This window comes from Amphiprion ocellaris, chromosome 11, assembly GCF_022539595.1.
Source record: "Amphiprion ocellaris isolate individual 3 ecotype Okinawa chromosome 11, ASM2253959v1, whole genome shotgun sequence".
Taxonomy (NCBI): domain Eukaryota; kingdom Metazoa; phylum Chordata; class Actinopteri; family Pomacentridae; genus Amphiprion; species Amphiprion ocellaris.
The window spans coordinates 32954169-32970528 of NC_072776.1; the positions used below are offsets into that span (position 1 = coordinate 32954169).

Below are 16360 nucleotides of genomic sequence, written 5' to 3' on the forward strand. Positions count from 1 at the left end.
ATTTTTATTATTATTACAAATGTTATTAATTTGTTTGTTTCTTTTATTATTTGCAGATTATTTTGGTTAAAAGTAAGAAATAAATGATTAAGAAGAAATATTACAAAATTGCAGTGCTGGTTTAATTTATAAGAAATTGAAGATTTTTTAAATATAACATGATAATAACAAATAATCTAATATTATATCGCATTTAAATGGATCAGATGAGATGAAATAAGATGAAAGAAGATGAAATAAGACGAGATGAGATAAAATGAGATAAGATAAAATCAGACAAGATGAAAAAAGGTACGACACGATGATATAAGATAAGATTAAGATGAAATAAGATGATATACAATAAGATAAAAAGTTGAAACAAAATAAGTTAAGATGATATAAGGTTAGATGAATGAGATGAAATAAGATAAGATGCAATACAATAAGAAATAAAATATGATAGAATAAGATGAAATAAAACAAGATAAGATGAAATAAGATAAAATGAAATAAGATATAATGTAATTAATCTTGAAGCAGATTCTTGTGCCAAATGTTGCTCAGAAAAGATAAAAATGACATAAAAATAGAAATTTTGTCTCTAAAAAGTAGAACAGCAACAAGATGTCAGTACGACTGAATGAGCTGAAATAATGCTGGAGTAGAAAAATGAAAAGTAAAGATTTAACAGAAGCCTGAGAAGCAGAAACAAAAGAAGAAACCGACTCCGGTCGACATTTTCTTTCCCCCACAAAGAACCGTTTTCACTTTCACGACTCATCGACTCTCAGACAGACGGGGATTCGGGTGGATTCATTTTCCACCGAGCTCCAGATCGGCTCATGTGTCGGGTAAACAGAAGGTGTTTTCTGGATTTAAACTGCACAAGAAAGAAGAAACAACTGCAAATATATGACTTCAAAAACTAAAAAATAAGACCATGTTGGATAAGTCAGAAGAAACAGAAAAAAGGAAAAATTTTAATTTGAAAGTGAAGCTAAAGTGGTGATAATTAAAACACAAGGAGCGCCGACATTTAACACAAGAATTTCAAAATAAATCCTCATTTCTTCAGATTTGTTTTTTAACAGAAGATTTGGAGAAAATTATTCAAGCACAGAGACCAAACTTGGAGCTTAAAGCTGGTAAAATATATATTTAATTAAATTCAGATTGAAATCAATACGTTTCCTTTTGCACAGAGTTGATGATGTGGGAAGTAAAGGAAACTAAATTGAGGGTTGGACTCTGATTTTACATCAGTCAATTAAAATCATATGTGGGGCAGCGCTGACTTAATGACAGTCTATACGATACGGATGAAAGATTATTTTTATCTGCAGTTTCCAACATCAGTCAGTGATTTATAACTGCAGATGCTTGATTTGAGCTCAGCACAAACTGCAGGAATTATCAAAGAAGGAACTTAATAAACCACTTTTATATTTGTTCTGTAAAGTTTTTTAGTTTTTGCATCCAACAGAGAAGGAATCAAACTGTTATTTCAATGTTTATTAGTGAATAAATAAATGTCTTCTCTTATGAAAGAAAATCAGATGAAGATATTAAAAATAAACTCTGACTGAAAAAGACTAGAAGCTTAATTAATTTTATTTATAGATGCTAAATAGTTTCGTTTAAAGTATATATATATATATATTTTAATTTATTTATTTATTTACTTTTATTTTTTTTTATTTGCTTGTTTTCTTATTATTACATAAAAATAAATTATCAATAAGTAACGTTATAAAGCTGCAGTGGACACCAAGATGTTTCATTATAACATAATGATCAATAATTATACCACATTTAAATGGATGAGATAACATTATATCAGATGAGATAAAATGCGAGATGAGATAGAGATAAAGCTGAGACAGAATCAATAAAAAGAGATAAAGATAGAGATAGAGACAGGAGAGAAAAACAGAAATGAGATTGAAGTGAGAGATAGAGATTAGACAGATGTGAGATGGAAACAGAGGCAGAGATAGAGATGAGATAGAGATGAGAGGAGATATAGATGAGATGGAGATGAGATAGACAGAAATAAAGATGAGTTGAGATAGAGATACAGATGCAATAGAGATAGGTATGAGATGGAGATAAAAATGAGGATAGAGATGATAAAGGCAGATGTTGCACAAAAACAACAAAAACAAAAAGACAAAAGAAAAGCAGCACCTAAAAAAGTAGAGCAGCAATAAGATCTATGTAGAATATATTACTGAAATAAGATCCATAAACTAAAATACGACTAGAATAGGGAAAAAAAGTTGAAAAAAAACTTAATAGAAGCTTGTGTGTTTTATAATATCACATTTGCACCACAGCAAAAGAAGTAAAAATTATTATTATGAATTATTTACTAAAAAAATCTGCTGCACAATCAACAGTAATAAAGATCTCATAGTAGATACTTAAAGGAGCAGTTTTCTGCCTCTAACCTGGTTATTGATTATTTGTTTGATGATTTTACGTGAACGTTTCTGCAGCAGGACATTGTAAATCCTCACCTTCCACTGTGGGAGGTGTCTGAGTCGAGGCATGCTGGTCAGACAGCCGAGGATCCACGAGAGTTCAGCGTGTTCAGACACCTGGAATTTCAAAATAAAACTCCAGTTTGCAAAAACACATCTATGGAAGCACCACAGCTTATATATGCACATAACACAAGGAAAAAGTGTTGAAATAGAGGTAAACATGGGAAAAGATTTTCAAAATAAAACACTACAACACCAGAATAAATAATAAAAGAATGAAGAATTATATTTCCACTGCAAGTCCGTTAATTAATTTTCTTGAGTAAACAATCAGTCATGTACAATCTGATTCTGAACCAAAAATGCCTTAAATGAGTAAAGACAAAGAACAAGTAGAACTGAAGAAACAAGAGGGTAAAACCACAAAGACAAGGCTAGAAACCAAAATAATAATAGTAATAGTAAATAAATAAGTAAATAAATAAAGGGTAAAAGAGAATAAAACGAACAAATAAAAGAAAAAAAGGGAAAATCGTAAAGACAAGGCCAAAAATAATAATGGTAACAGTAAAAAAATAAAACAAACACATAAAAAAGTATATCAATAAAGGGTAAAGAAGAATAAAATAAACAAATAAAAGAAAAAAGAAGGTAAAATCTTAAACACAAGGCCAAAAATAATAAAAGCAATACTAAATAAATAAAATAAATATTTTAAAAAGTAAATAAATAAAGGATAAAAGAGAATAAAACAAACAAAAGAAAAAAGAGGGTTAAACTATAAATACAAAGGTAAAATTAATAGAAGTAATAGTAAATAAATACAAATTAAAATTAAAATAAACAACGAAAGGTTAAAAAAATGAACAAAAAATGAATAGAATTTTAAAAATTAATTGGAGGATAAGAATAGATTGATAGACAAAATTAGAAATTTAATTTAAAAAACATAAATAAATAATCACATAAAAACAAGCATATAAAATGTGTTTTAAGAAGTGATTTGAAAGAAGATACTGGGAAAAGAACAAGTTTGTTTTCATTTCTTCTTAGGAAAGTTGGCTTTGAAATCAAATAATTTGTCCAAGATTTAATAACTTCAAGACCAGTCCTGGTATTTTTTTGTTTCTACCTGAAAGCTAACAAACATGTTTCCATGAGAATATAATAATAAAAAATCCTGATACAACACTGACAAACCATCATTTTCATCTACAAACACAAACAAACTTCAGTCCAGTTATTTAAAAATAAATAAATAAATAAATGCTAAGAAGCTCAGAGAAGCACTGGAGAGATAAAGAGAGGAAATAAACGAAGCAGGAGGATTAAACGAACACAGATGAACGGATTAAAAGTGGGACAGCAGGAGGAAGAGGAGGGTTACTCCCTACCGCCTCCAAGTGGAAGAGAAGAAAACTGCTGCTGTACGCCTCTTTACTAAACAGGTGAAGCTCCTCTGCATCTGCTGCTGAATGAACTCCAACGTTCATGAAGGCCGTCCTTAACGGGGACAGAAATAAAGAGTGGATGCAGGACGGTGACGTGACTCCAGATGTGGAGGACAGAGCAGAAACAGGGATGGATGTGGTCTGAAGGCCAATAAAAGTGATATCTAAAGGCCTTGATCCATGCTGCACAGCAGAAACGCACCACAACAAGAGATACGCTGATGTTACAGATCACATCAACACAGAGACAGGAAGTTATCAGAATGTACAGCTACACAACAAATCATTTCCCTCCTCAGTGCTTCTAGAAAACTCAGAGCATCACAGACGAAGCCAGTGAGTCATCAGACACACTAATCCTCAGAGGACAGAGAAGAAACGGACAAAAAACAACTAAAATGAGGAACAAAACAACAAAAACGAGACAAAAATGACAAAAACAAGATACTAAATGACAAGACGACATAAAATAAGAGAAATGAGACAAAAAATGACTAAACCAAGACAGAAAACAACAAAAACGAGCTGCAACAAGAGACGCTCTAAAGCAGTGGTTCTCAACTGGTCTGGGCCTGGGACCCACCATAAAACTGAAATGACAAGTCGTGACCCAAACAATATTTCTCCAAAAATCAACAATTTATTGATTGAGTGTTCGAAGACAAAACTTTTAAACCTGAACTCAAGTACTTCACAACAACTCAAAATCAAGCAGCAATACTAATTCAAGTACTGAGGACTTTGAAACAAGTAGAACAATAGCCTCAAGTAGTTCTCAGGATATATAAAAGTGCATTTTTTTCTACAAAAAAAGTGCAATTCAACAAAACCAGTAGCTTCTCATAATACTGCACAAGTCTGCAACATTGCTGTTGTAGCTGGAGAAACTATGTATAGAAATATGTGCAAAAGAGTCCAAAACATGAAAACTGATGAAGTGCATTCAACAAATTATTAAAGTGAAGAAATGCTTAATGTTCTGATCAATCTCAAAATGTAAACACAATAAAACATTTTTCAAAGGGCTTAACTATATTTGAAAGCCAATATTTGGGGAAAAAAATAGTGTGCAATATTGAAAGAAAAGTGTGTTTTTAAGCACTAACAAATAAACAAAAGTCACAAGTCACAATAAAAGTACTGCAGAACTACATGAAGTTCTAATGGCTTAGCTGAGGATGCTTTTTGGCCTTTACAAGAGTCTCAAAATCTGGCTGTATGCATGATAAAGCAACTCTGAGGTCATGCTCAATGTTCAGTTTATTTCGGTATTTTGTTTTCAGCTGAACAAGAGCTGAGAAGCCACATTCACAGAGGTATGTGGTGCTGAATGGTAGGAGGATTTTTACAGCTCGACTAGCAATGGAGGGATACTCTCTCATCACATCGTTGCACCAGAACTGGGAAAGGCTTACCTCTGTGAATTTCTTTCTGAGAGTGCGGTCACATGATAGCTCCACCAGCTGACATTCATCGCTGCTAGGCAACGTGATGCTTTCCATGTTTATTCCAAACGGGTCGCGCACCCAGTCGTCCTCGGGTTGTTTATCGGGAAAGTAGTCGCTAAACCGCTCGAAAAGTTTATTCAGATGCGTGCTTTTGGACTCCTTTGTCTTCGATGTAGGAAAATCCATATTTAATGTCCTCGCTGTCGTACTTGCGTTTAGCCATGCTGCTGTTGCTATGAAAACATGCAGTTTCTTCTACAGTAATACGAGTGTCCTCACCGGTCGCTGCTGACACGACGACCCCCTGCGGGTGCGGAGGGGAACTACAATGACTCGCCACTAAATTGGATTATCTTTATTTTTCTCTCTTTTTAGAAAAAGGCTCGCGACCCACCAAAAACGGCCCCGCGACCCACTTTTGGGTCGCGACCCACCAGTTGAGAAACACTGCTCTAAAGGCTACACAGTAAATCATCTTTCCTCCTCAGAGCTTCTATAAAACTCAGCGTATCAGAAAGGAAGCCAGAGATTCAGCAGATCTTCTAATCCTCAGAGGTCGACTCGTCACCGACTCTTTTTTAAAGACTAGTCGAGTGTTTTCTTTGGGCGTTCGTCGTATTTGTACATGTGGAGCCGACGTGTTGGACACGGGGGTCGAAGCGCTGCCAAGATATGTGGCATGAAGCTAAACGGGAGTAAAAATAGAGGAACACACACTGACTGAACTCCTCGTATTAACTCCTAAACTTTAGACAAGCTGATTCCTGATGTGGCCACGTGTCCAGTTTGTGTTTCCACAGAGATAAGCATCAGCAGCAATCAAATAAACATTTCAGGAGCCGGTCGCAGGTAAACAGCAGCAAAAGAAACTCATTTTCTCTCTGCCAAACTTAAAAAAGAGAGAAAAAAAACACACTCCAGTTCAGTATATTCATAAATCGATGTAGAGACGAGCAGACTGTGAAATAATGTGCAGACATGAAGGAGAAGCAGGCAGCAGCACATCTGTTCATCTGTTAAAACCAGTTCAGATTAAAAACACACAACGGAGGCACTTTAGGAGCCTTACAAAGTGAGAAAATGTTCATTTTCTACCAGGGAAAATGAATTTAACAGCTCACAAAATAGCAACTTGGAGTAAAATGTCAAGATTTCCCAGCCTGATATTTTAAAGAAGTGCTTTTAAAGAAGTATTTATCACACTGTAGACATAAAATGACTAAAATGAGACACAAATTGACACAAAATGACACAAAGCGACTAAAACGAGACTCAAAATGCTAAAATGAGACAAAAACAACAAAATGAGAAACAAAAACACAAAAAAGGGATACAGAATGACACAAGTGAGACACAAAATTACATAAACAAGTCAGAAATCAGCCAATAGGAGACATGAAAACATAAATGAGACAGAAAATGACACAAAAAATACACAAAACAACAAAAACAGAACAAAAAAATGACAAAAGAGACACAAAATGACAAGAAGACATAAAATGACAGAAATGAGAAAAAAAGACAAAAAAGACCACAAAATGACACACAAAAAGACAAAAATGAGACACAAAACAAAACAAATGAGTCAAAAAATTACTAACACAAGACACAAAACAACAAAAATCAGACACAAACAAGACAAAATGACACAAACGAGAGACAAATCGACAAACGGAAAAAAATGACAACAACAAAACACAAAACAAACAAGAGACATAAATGATCCAAAGAAACGAGACAACATAAATGAGACACAAAATGACAAAAACGAGACACAAAACAGGACAAAAAATGACAAACAAGACCAAAAAAAGATAAAAACAAGACACAAAAGATAAAAATTAAACTAATCGTTGGTTACAGTCCTGGAATGTTTGTGTAAATGAAACGTTTAGTCATCGTATATGTCGAATTAGCTTCTAGTAACGACAGAAAAACTTGTTGTTGGACCATATTTTGTGTTAAAGCATCACCTACCTGGGACTGCTGGAAGAGGACGGCCCTCCGGGGGTCGATGCCACAGGCCAGCAGACTGGCCACCATGTCCAGGATGTTGGTCCTCAGCAGCTTGGGGTCCTGAGGCTGGGTGATGGAGTGAAGGTCCACGATGCTGTACAGGACCGACGAGTACTGGTTCTGGAGGGACACCCAGTTCCCAAGGGCTCCCAGGTAGTTCCCCAGGTGAGGAACTCCGGTGGGCTGGATCCCCGAGAAGACACGACCGAGAAGCAGAGGTTCCTGGAGGACAAGGAGGGAACGTTTGGCTCCGATCTGACTGGAGTTTCTAACCGATTTACATTAAATATTATGTTTTAGCAGCTTGTGACAGCAGAGAACCTGTCATTCAGAACTAGACTTATTCATTAATGAGGGTGACTATAACTGAATATGTAAAATAGATACAGGAGAGATTAAATCAGAATGATCTCCCCATTTATGTGGGATCGACGGACTAAAATGTTTCCAAAATGACTTAAAATTAGACAAAATCACTTCAAATTCTCTAAAATCACTCAAAACATTTCTAAAGTAGCTCAGATTTTTTTCAAAATTGTTAAAGAATAGTCCAAACTAATAATCTGACAAAGATTAATCAACAATTATCTAAAGGGACTCAAAAAATCTCCAAAATGTTTTAAAAAAGGGACTTAGAATGGACCAAAATGGCTACTCAGATTTTTAAAAAATGAATAAAGAATTGTCCAAAATGACTTGTATTTTAACAAAAATAACAAAGTTCTCTAAAATGACTCAAAATTTTTCCAAAATGACTCAAAAAATATTCAAAATGGTTAAAAATGTTTCCAATGTGACTTAAAATATGACATAAATAACTTTAGATTCTCTGAAATTACTAAATTTTTCCAAAACCACTCAGATTTTTTTTCAAAACATTTAAAGAATTGTCCAAAATGTGTTGAAATTTGACAAAAATGTCTTGATAATTTTCCGAAATGATATTTCCAAAGTGATTTGTAAATTTTTTGAACCTTTTTTGTAAATACCCCCAAAAACTGCACTTTTGTTTGTAAATACCAACAACTTTGGGCCCCTTTTTTGGCAAATAGATAAAATATTTATACCTATTTTGCAAATACTAACAATTTTTGCTTTTATTTATCAAAAAATTTTGCACATTTTTTGTAAATAACAATTTTGGCACCTTGCCTTGTAAATACCAAGGATCTTTGCATCTTTTCATTGTAAATATCAAAAAAATTTGCACCTTTGTTGTAAATACCAACAATTTTGGCACATTTATTTTGTAAATACCAACAAGTTTTGTACATTTTATTCTAAATACAGTCATTTTTTGCACATTTTCTTTGTAAGTATTGTCAGTTTTGTACCTTTTCTTTGTAAATACCAACTAATTTTGCACATTTTTTGTAAATATTAACATTTTGGGCACCTTTTTTGTAAAGAACATTTTTGGCACCTACATCAACAAGCAACCAGCATGATTTGCATGTTAATTGCACCTTATTGTGTTCATTAATCTTCTTATCTATTCTGAATGTAGCACATGTGAGCTCTGGACACCTTGAATTTCCCCAACGGGATCAATAAACTATCTCTATCTGTCTGTCTAATGGAAAAGACGGTACGGCTGAAGGTGAAAAAGGGAGAAGGAAGTCATTGCAGAGTCAGTGCTAAGCTACTGGCAGTCACGCCAGTATTGCTGAGATGCTAACTCCGTGGCTAACACCTCTGTTCTCTCCCAAACACATCCAGAGCAAAGAATGCTTCACCTCAGCGGCCAACAATATCACTTCCCATCCATCCAACCGGCTTCAAGACCTCCGATACCTCCACAGGCTGCAGTAGAACCACGAAGTACATCACATATAGCAGCGTGTCGTCCACACAATCACCAACATTCAAACACGGACTTTGTTTTACAGTTTCCACAACGCCTCATTGCTTCTGGCTTCACTATGACAAAAGCTTTAAGCGCGTTTGTGGGACCACATGATAGAATTAGAGGCCGAACGGAGCGACACCTGCCATGAGACGTGAAACCACGCCGGCATACAGAAAACTCCTTCTACACCAGAACGTTTCACAGTAGATTTGGGCTTCGACGGAGCAGAAAGACACAAGAAACGCAGACGGGAACTCTGTGTTTACGTTGGGCTGCAGGAAGATGAAGTGTTGGTCGCCTCGGAGATGAACGTTACCCAATTCAGTTCCCGGCAGGATGAGGATCGTACTGATGCTCAAAGTCAGAGGCATGAAGGTGATGAAGGATGGAGATCAAATGAACGTCAGACCTTCAGGATCTACCAACTCCAAGAGGACAGAGCAGCCCATAATATAACATATGGAGAATGATACAGGATCAGTTTTCCCTTTGACATGGAAAACTGATTTCCATGTCAAAGTCTTTTTTTTGCAAATTTTTTGTCAAAAAGCCAAATTAAATTGACCAGAATCCAATGTTGAAAAGCCATCAAGGTGAAAAATGACTTTTTACAGGTTCTGTGTACAGTGACGTATTGACATGGCTGTATGAAGGTTGCTAAACTTTGGAAAAGCAGGCAAATGTTCATAGATGTGTGAAAACACATTTTCTAATGTTAGACGTTTTTTCTAGTTTAAGACGGATTTTCTAGTGTTAAGACAGATTTTCTAGTGTTAAGAGGTATTTTCTGGCGTTAAGACGTATTGTCTAGTATTAAAATGTATTTTCTTGTATTAAGACTCATTTTTTAGTGTTAAGACATACTTTCTAGTTTTCTAAAATGTATTTTCTGGTCTTAACACGTATTTTCCAGTTTGTTAAGAAGCATTTTATAGCATTACGACATTTTCACACATTAAGACCTATTATAAAGTCTTAAGATGTATTTCTACTTCATACATCTTTCCTCTATCTTTCGCTCTGAGACTTTACCAAGGATCCTACATAGTTTGCTCTACAGTAGTTCCTAGATAGGACGTAGGGAATGAGTGGATGACTTTGGGGAACTTCCCTCCACAAACCCTTTGAGGTTTCTGCGTTATCGGCTGGAATCTGTGCGACGATCACACGCTCTCCAAGGTTATCACAACTAATCAATAGAAGCCGAAGCTCTCAGAGGGTTTCCTCTTTGAGAAGGCGTTTATCTTGACGGCTTGCTGAGACGCATCACACTCGATCCGACCGAGGGATCAGATAACGGCGGCGTCCGGCCCTGAGGGAGGGATCCGGCTGCTCCGAGGCCGTCCAGCCCAGCAGCCTCCATGTAGGGCAGGAAGGAGCTGGATGCTGATGTCATTACCCACTGGGGCAATCGACTGCAGCTCCACTGATGCTGAGGGGCTCTTAAGAGGCGTCAGGGGCCATCTGGGCCCCAAGTCTGGCTCGTGTGTGTTCTCACCTCCAGCCGACACGCCAAACCCGTGTTCCCCCCCTGCCCCAGCCCCAGGGGACGCCATTAGCCACGCAGACATGCTAATGGAGCCATTTGAGCCAATCAGGTGTCAAATGAGAGTCACGGCTGACTAGAAACCAGCCAATCAGAGGTTAGTGCTACAAAGCTGCATCTCAGAGGTACTGTTGGTCCAGGACAGAGTCTTAGACACAAGGAAGCTAAACAGGAAGCATAATAATGCCTGCAGGATAAACAGGAAGTAAATAAATGCCTGAATGAAAACAGGAAGTAAATAAATGCCTGCACGATAAACAGGAAGTAAAAAAACACCTTCACAATAAACAGGAAGTAAATAAACGCCTGAATGATAAACAGGAAGTAAATAAACACTTGCATGAGAAACAGGAAGTAAATAAACGCCTGAATGATAAACAGGAAGTAAATAAACGCCTGCACGATAAACAGGAAGTAAATAAACGCCTGCAGGATAAACAGGAAGTAAATAAAACGCTTTCACGATAAACAGGAAGTGAATATACACCTTCATGATCAACAGGAAGTAAATAAACGCCTTCATGATAAACAGGAAGTAAATAAATGCCTGAATGATAAACAGGAAGTAAATAAACACCTGAATGATAAACAGCAAGTAAATAAACACCTGAATGATAAACAGGAAGTAAATAAACGCCTGAATGATAAACAGGAAGTAAATAAACACCTGAATGATAAACAGCAAGTAAATAAACGCCTGAATGATAAACAGCAAGTAAATAAACACCTGAATGATAAACAGGAAGTAAATAAACGCCTGTATGATAAACTGGAAGTAAATAAACACCTTCACGATAAACAGGAAGCAAATAAACGCCTGAATGATAAACAGGAAGTAAATAAACGCCTGCATGACGACAGTGTTACAGTGATATTAACATTAACTAACTGCAGTTTTGTTTAGTTTTTGTTGTGTTTATTTTTCTTCTGTGTCTTGTTTGGTTTTTGGTCTCACTTGTGTTCTTTTATGTTTTGTGCTTCATTTTTGTCTTTTTTTTGTCTTTTTGGCATTGTGTCGCAGTTTTTTTTTTAGCGATTTGTGTCTCACTTTTGTTGTAACTTTGAGTCCTGTTTAATCTCGTTTGTGGTGTTTTGTGTCTCATTATTGTCTTTTGTGTCGTTTGTCATTTAACGTTTTGCTTTGTGTCTTGTATTGTCTTTTGCTTCTCGTTTGTGTTGATTTTTGTCTTATTATTCTTTTGTGTTTTGGTGTCACCATTTTGTTAGATTTTTGTCTTTTTTGTCATGTTTTTGTAATTTTGTGTGTCGTTTGTCGTTTTTTTTGTCTCAAATTTTTCCTTTGTGTTTTGATTTTATCACTTTGCATCTCATTTTTGTTGTTTTGTGTCTCATTAATGTTTCTTCCGGTCAGTTTTTTTCTTTTTGCTGTTTTGTGTCTTGTTTTTGTCTTTTAGGTGTCATTTTTGTCTTGTTTTGACTCATTACTGTAGTTTCAATCTTGTTGGTGTCTCATTTGTGTTGTTTTGAATCTCATTTTTTCTCTCATCATCTTTTCATTCTTGTTTTTGTCATTTTGTGTCACATTTATTTAGTATTTTTCTCTAAATTTTCTTTTGTGTTTTGGTTTCATCATTTTGTGTCATTTTATGTCTTGTTTTATGTCTCATTATTGTAACTTCAATCTCCTTTGTGTCTCGTTTTGGTTGTTTTGTGTTTCACTGTTGCTGCTTCATGTTTCTTCAGGTCAGTTTTTTCTTCTTTTTGACATTTTGTGTCTTGTTTTTGTCATTTTTTTAGTCTTGGTTGTCTTTTTTGTATCTCCTTTCTGTCGTTTTGTGTCCAGGTTTAATCGTTTTGTGTCTCAAATTTACTTGCATCTCATTCATGCTGTCTGATATTTTCCATGTTATCGTGCTGCTTCACCAGACACCTCAGTGTTTCTGTTGGTCGTCTTTAAACTCTGTAGCCGCTGGAGCAGAAAGTAGGTTAAACAGGGAAGTAAATCAGCGTCTGCTTGATGACAGAGCAGACAGCAAACGCTGTAAAGCAATTAATGTTTGTAATGAATACTGCGCTGCAACGCCAACAGTAATAAAACAGTATCATCTGGCAAACCTTAGCTATGAACTATATTAAACCTGAGCGAGTTCATTCATCCACTGGAGAAACACTTGCAGAGTTCACGCCTTGGAGGTGAACTGACACCTTGTGGCTTTTTAAAAACCATAGTTAGATAAATCAAACGAGCTTCGAGCTGTTTAAACTTTAGAAACGCCTTAATAAAGACCTGAAACCATCATAAAATGAGGCTGAAATGTGGCTCTACATGAAAATACCTGTATTTCATACTTTTTATTGAACATTTTAATGTATCTTTTTTTGATCTCCTTTCTTGTTTTCCACTTATAAAGGCTGGAACCATTAATCGATGGATTTATTCCACACTTAATGTCCTTCCAGCTACACCTGGTCCACTGATCCTGCTGCTGGTGTTTTGTTGTCGACAGCTGATGAATGCCGGCTGTTTCCTGTTGTGTTACAGGAAGTGATGGAACGATTCACGGCCATTTGGAGAAAATCTGCATCAGCTGATTACAGCGAACAGATGCTGTGTTTGGTCCGTGTGCACAACTTTAGACACAGTTGAAGAAAATTCAACTTGGACAGTGAACAATCTTAGAAATCCACCAAAAAGTATTTATATCCGTCAGCAATATAATCTTTCTTGAGCTGACTTCATTTCCTAAAATTCACTCATTCAAAGACAAGATTTTGGAGAGAAAAGTTTCCATGGAGTGAGATTTTCTCTGGAATTGTGGGAAATGCAACATTGTTTTACGTAAAAATCAACATATGATGAATTTAGTGAAAAATTAATCAATTATTTCTTTGTTTTTACAGCTTCTGTCTCAGATAAATGGTGGAATTTTGCTGATCTTTTAAAGCTAACATGTCTTTCAAACCTGCTAGTGAGTTTTCAAGTTGTTAGTTTCCACTGTGACAGTAGACAGTGCATGATTTTGGCTGTAGTTTGAGAAAATTCAACTTTACCCCATTGAATTTTCCATATTCAATGGAATATGGGTATCTTTTGACAAATGCTGGGCATCAAAGGGATAAAGAAAAGTAGTCTTTTTTGAAACTTGAAAATCTTTCTGTTTTTACAGCTTCTGTCTCGGATAAATGATGGAATTTTGTCGATCTTTTAACGTTAACATAACTTTCAAATCTGGTTTGAGGTTTTTGGAGTCTACTGTGACAGTAAAAGCTGCACGATTATGGTCACAATGTTTGGAAATTCAACTTGTAACGTCTTCCAAAAGCAAATCCTCAGAAATCTGCCAAAAAGAACATGAACATGTATAGATCAAAGATGAAACTGTCCACTTATTTTTGCATTTGTCATTGTTGTATTTCTTCTTTAAGGGTGTAACTTCATTGTTTCTTGTGATGACTTATATGATGAATTCAGAATTTCGGCATTTTCTAAAATGCAGTTGTTCCAAGATTCTGGAAGATTTTGGAGAGAAAAGTTTCCAGAGTTAGATTTTCTCTGGAATTGTGGGAAACACGACGTTGTTTCGCTTAAAAAACAAAATATCATCATTTAAATGGAAAATTGTGCAATTCTGTTTTTACAGCTTCTGTCTCTGATAAAAGTTGGAATTCTGATGATCTTTTAACAGTAACATGCCTTTTAAACCTGCTTTGAGGTTTTTGGTGTCCTCTGTTAGAGCAGAAGCTGAATGATTTTGGCCGCAATGTCCAAAAATTCAACTTTTAAAGCCTTTAAGTGCCTTACAATTCTTCCAAAAAGGTTGCATATGTGTAGATTTTAGACAGAATTCTGCTATTTTTTTGGATTAATGTCAGTATTATTTGTCATTGTTAGACATTCTTCTTTATTAAGGATTTAATTTCATTGCTTCTTGCACCGACTTAAATGATAAATTCAGCACTTTCCAGTTCCCAACATGCAGTCGCTGCAGGACTCTGGAAGATTTTGGAGAGAAAAGTTTCCGTGGAGGGTTAGGGTTAGTTGTGGGAAACCCGACATTGTTTAATTCTGAACTCCACCAGCTCCGGCCGACTATTGTTTAATAAAGCAGCTCGGATCTGCTGGTGTTTCTGCTCCTGATGCCGTCTGATAGTTTTCTTTCCTCCGGTGTTGATCCTTGATGTGAGCTGTCAGCTTCACATGGACAGACACCTCCGCAGCTCCGCCGATGTTGATGTAGGCAGGAACCGGGAACACGTGCGAACATACGTGTGTGTTTTCACATGACCGCCGTCCCCGTGGATGTTACCACACACACAGACAAATGAACACGTGTTCCCGGAAAGGTGCTGCAAGTGTGAAAACATGGCCTTTCAGTGTATGTAACCTTCTAGCTGTTGGCGTTAATGTCACACACACATGCAGCGTAATGCCTTCAGCAGATGGCAGACGTGGACGAGGAAAGCTTTCGTCACCTCCAGCGATGGCGTGGTTCGATGATAATATGAGCAGAGAACGAGCAGCGTTCCCTCGTCTGCTACGAGTCGTCTGCAGGAAAACAAAAAGGCTGAAAAGAGTCGGAAAAGTTTGGAGACGATAGAGGAAGACGGATCGCACTGATCACCAGAGCTTTAGTCTGATGAACCAGACAAAGAAACACGACTGTTGCTGCTCACATTCTTTCAACTAAAAGGTTTTTCAGTGTAGAAAATGTGACACGTTGTCTAACTGGCTTTAGGGATGGAAATGTGGTCGTGTTGTCTCTTTGGGCTGCCACAGAAACTAGACAAAATACCAAAATACAACAAAAATCAGACACAAAATGACTCAAATGAGGCATAAGACAGCACAACTGAGACACAAAACCATAAAAAAAAACGACACACGAAAGACAAATGAGACGCAATGTTACAAAAACGAGACAGAAAACAGCAAACAAGAGACATAACTGACCTAAAAAGCAATATAAATGTGACTCAAAATGACACAAAACTACACAAACTAGACACAAATGAAAAAATGAGACGCAGAACAATAAAAACGAGACACAACAAGCTGAAAACAAGACAAAATGACATAAAACAACTGAAACGACAGACAAAACCTCAAAAACAAGACACAAATGACACGAATTATCAAAAAAAATGACTAAAACGAGACACAAAGTGATAAAAACGAGACTAAACCTACACAAATAAGACGCAAAACCAGAAAAGGAGACACAAAATGTCAACAATGAGACAAAAAGATCAAAACAAGACACAAGACAGAAATTAGACAAATGACTAAAACGTGACACAAAACAAACACAAGATGCAAAATGACCAAGATGAGACACAAAACTACTAAACTGAGACACAAATAATAAGAGTAATAATAATAACAACGTCATTATAATAATTATTATTATCATGGAGCACTTGTAATTTGCAATAATCAATACATAAATGAATTAATAAACTGAATAGAAAATAAAAAAAATATCTAAATAATAATAAATTCCCAAATTAGTGAATCAATATTATTATTATTTGTAATAAAATAACTATTTATTAATTATTATTATTATTATTATTATTATTATTATTATTATTATTATTATTATTATTATTGTAATAATAAT

At 35.7% G+C, this 16360-nt stretch overlaps 1 protein-coding gene across 2 annotated transcripts in view; it reads right to left on the bottom strand.

The window, feature by feature from the left end:
- The window catches only part of wars2 (tryptophanyl tRNA synthetase 2, mitochondrial), a 41707-nt gene that overhangs the window by 9748 nt on the left and 15599 nt on the right, over window positions 1–16360 (bottom strand). Inside the window, exons 2-3 of one of the 2 annotated variants that reach the window (XM_055015541.1) lie at window positions 7345–7605; window positions 2502–2582 (exon numbers count right to left, since the gene is read on the bottom strand). In XM_055015541.1, the coding sequence (XP_054871516.1) occupies window positions 2502–2582; window positions 7345–7605 (342 nt within the window). Of the gene's footprint in view, window positions 1–2501; window positions 2583–5334; window positions 5833–7344; window positions 7606–16360 lie in introns of those variants that run through there. The other variant, XM_055015542.1, reaches the window with a different exon arrangement.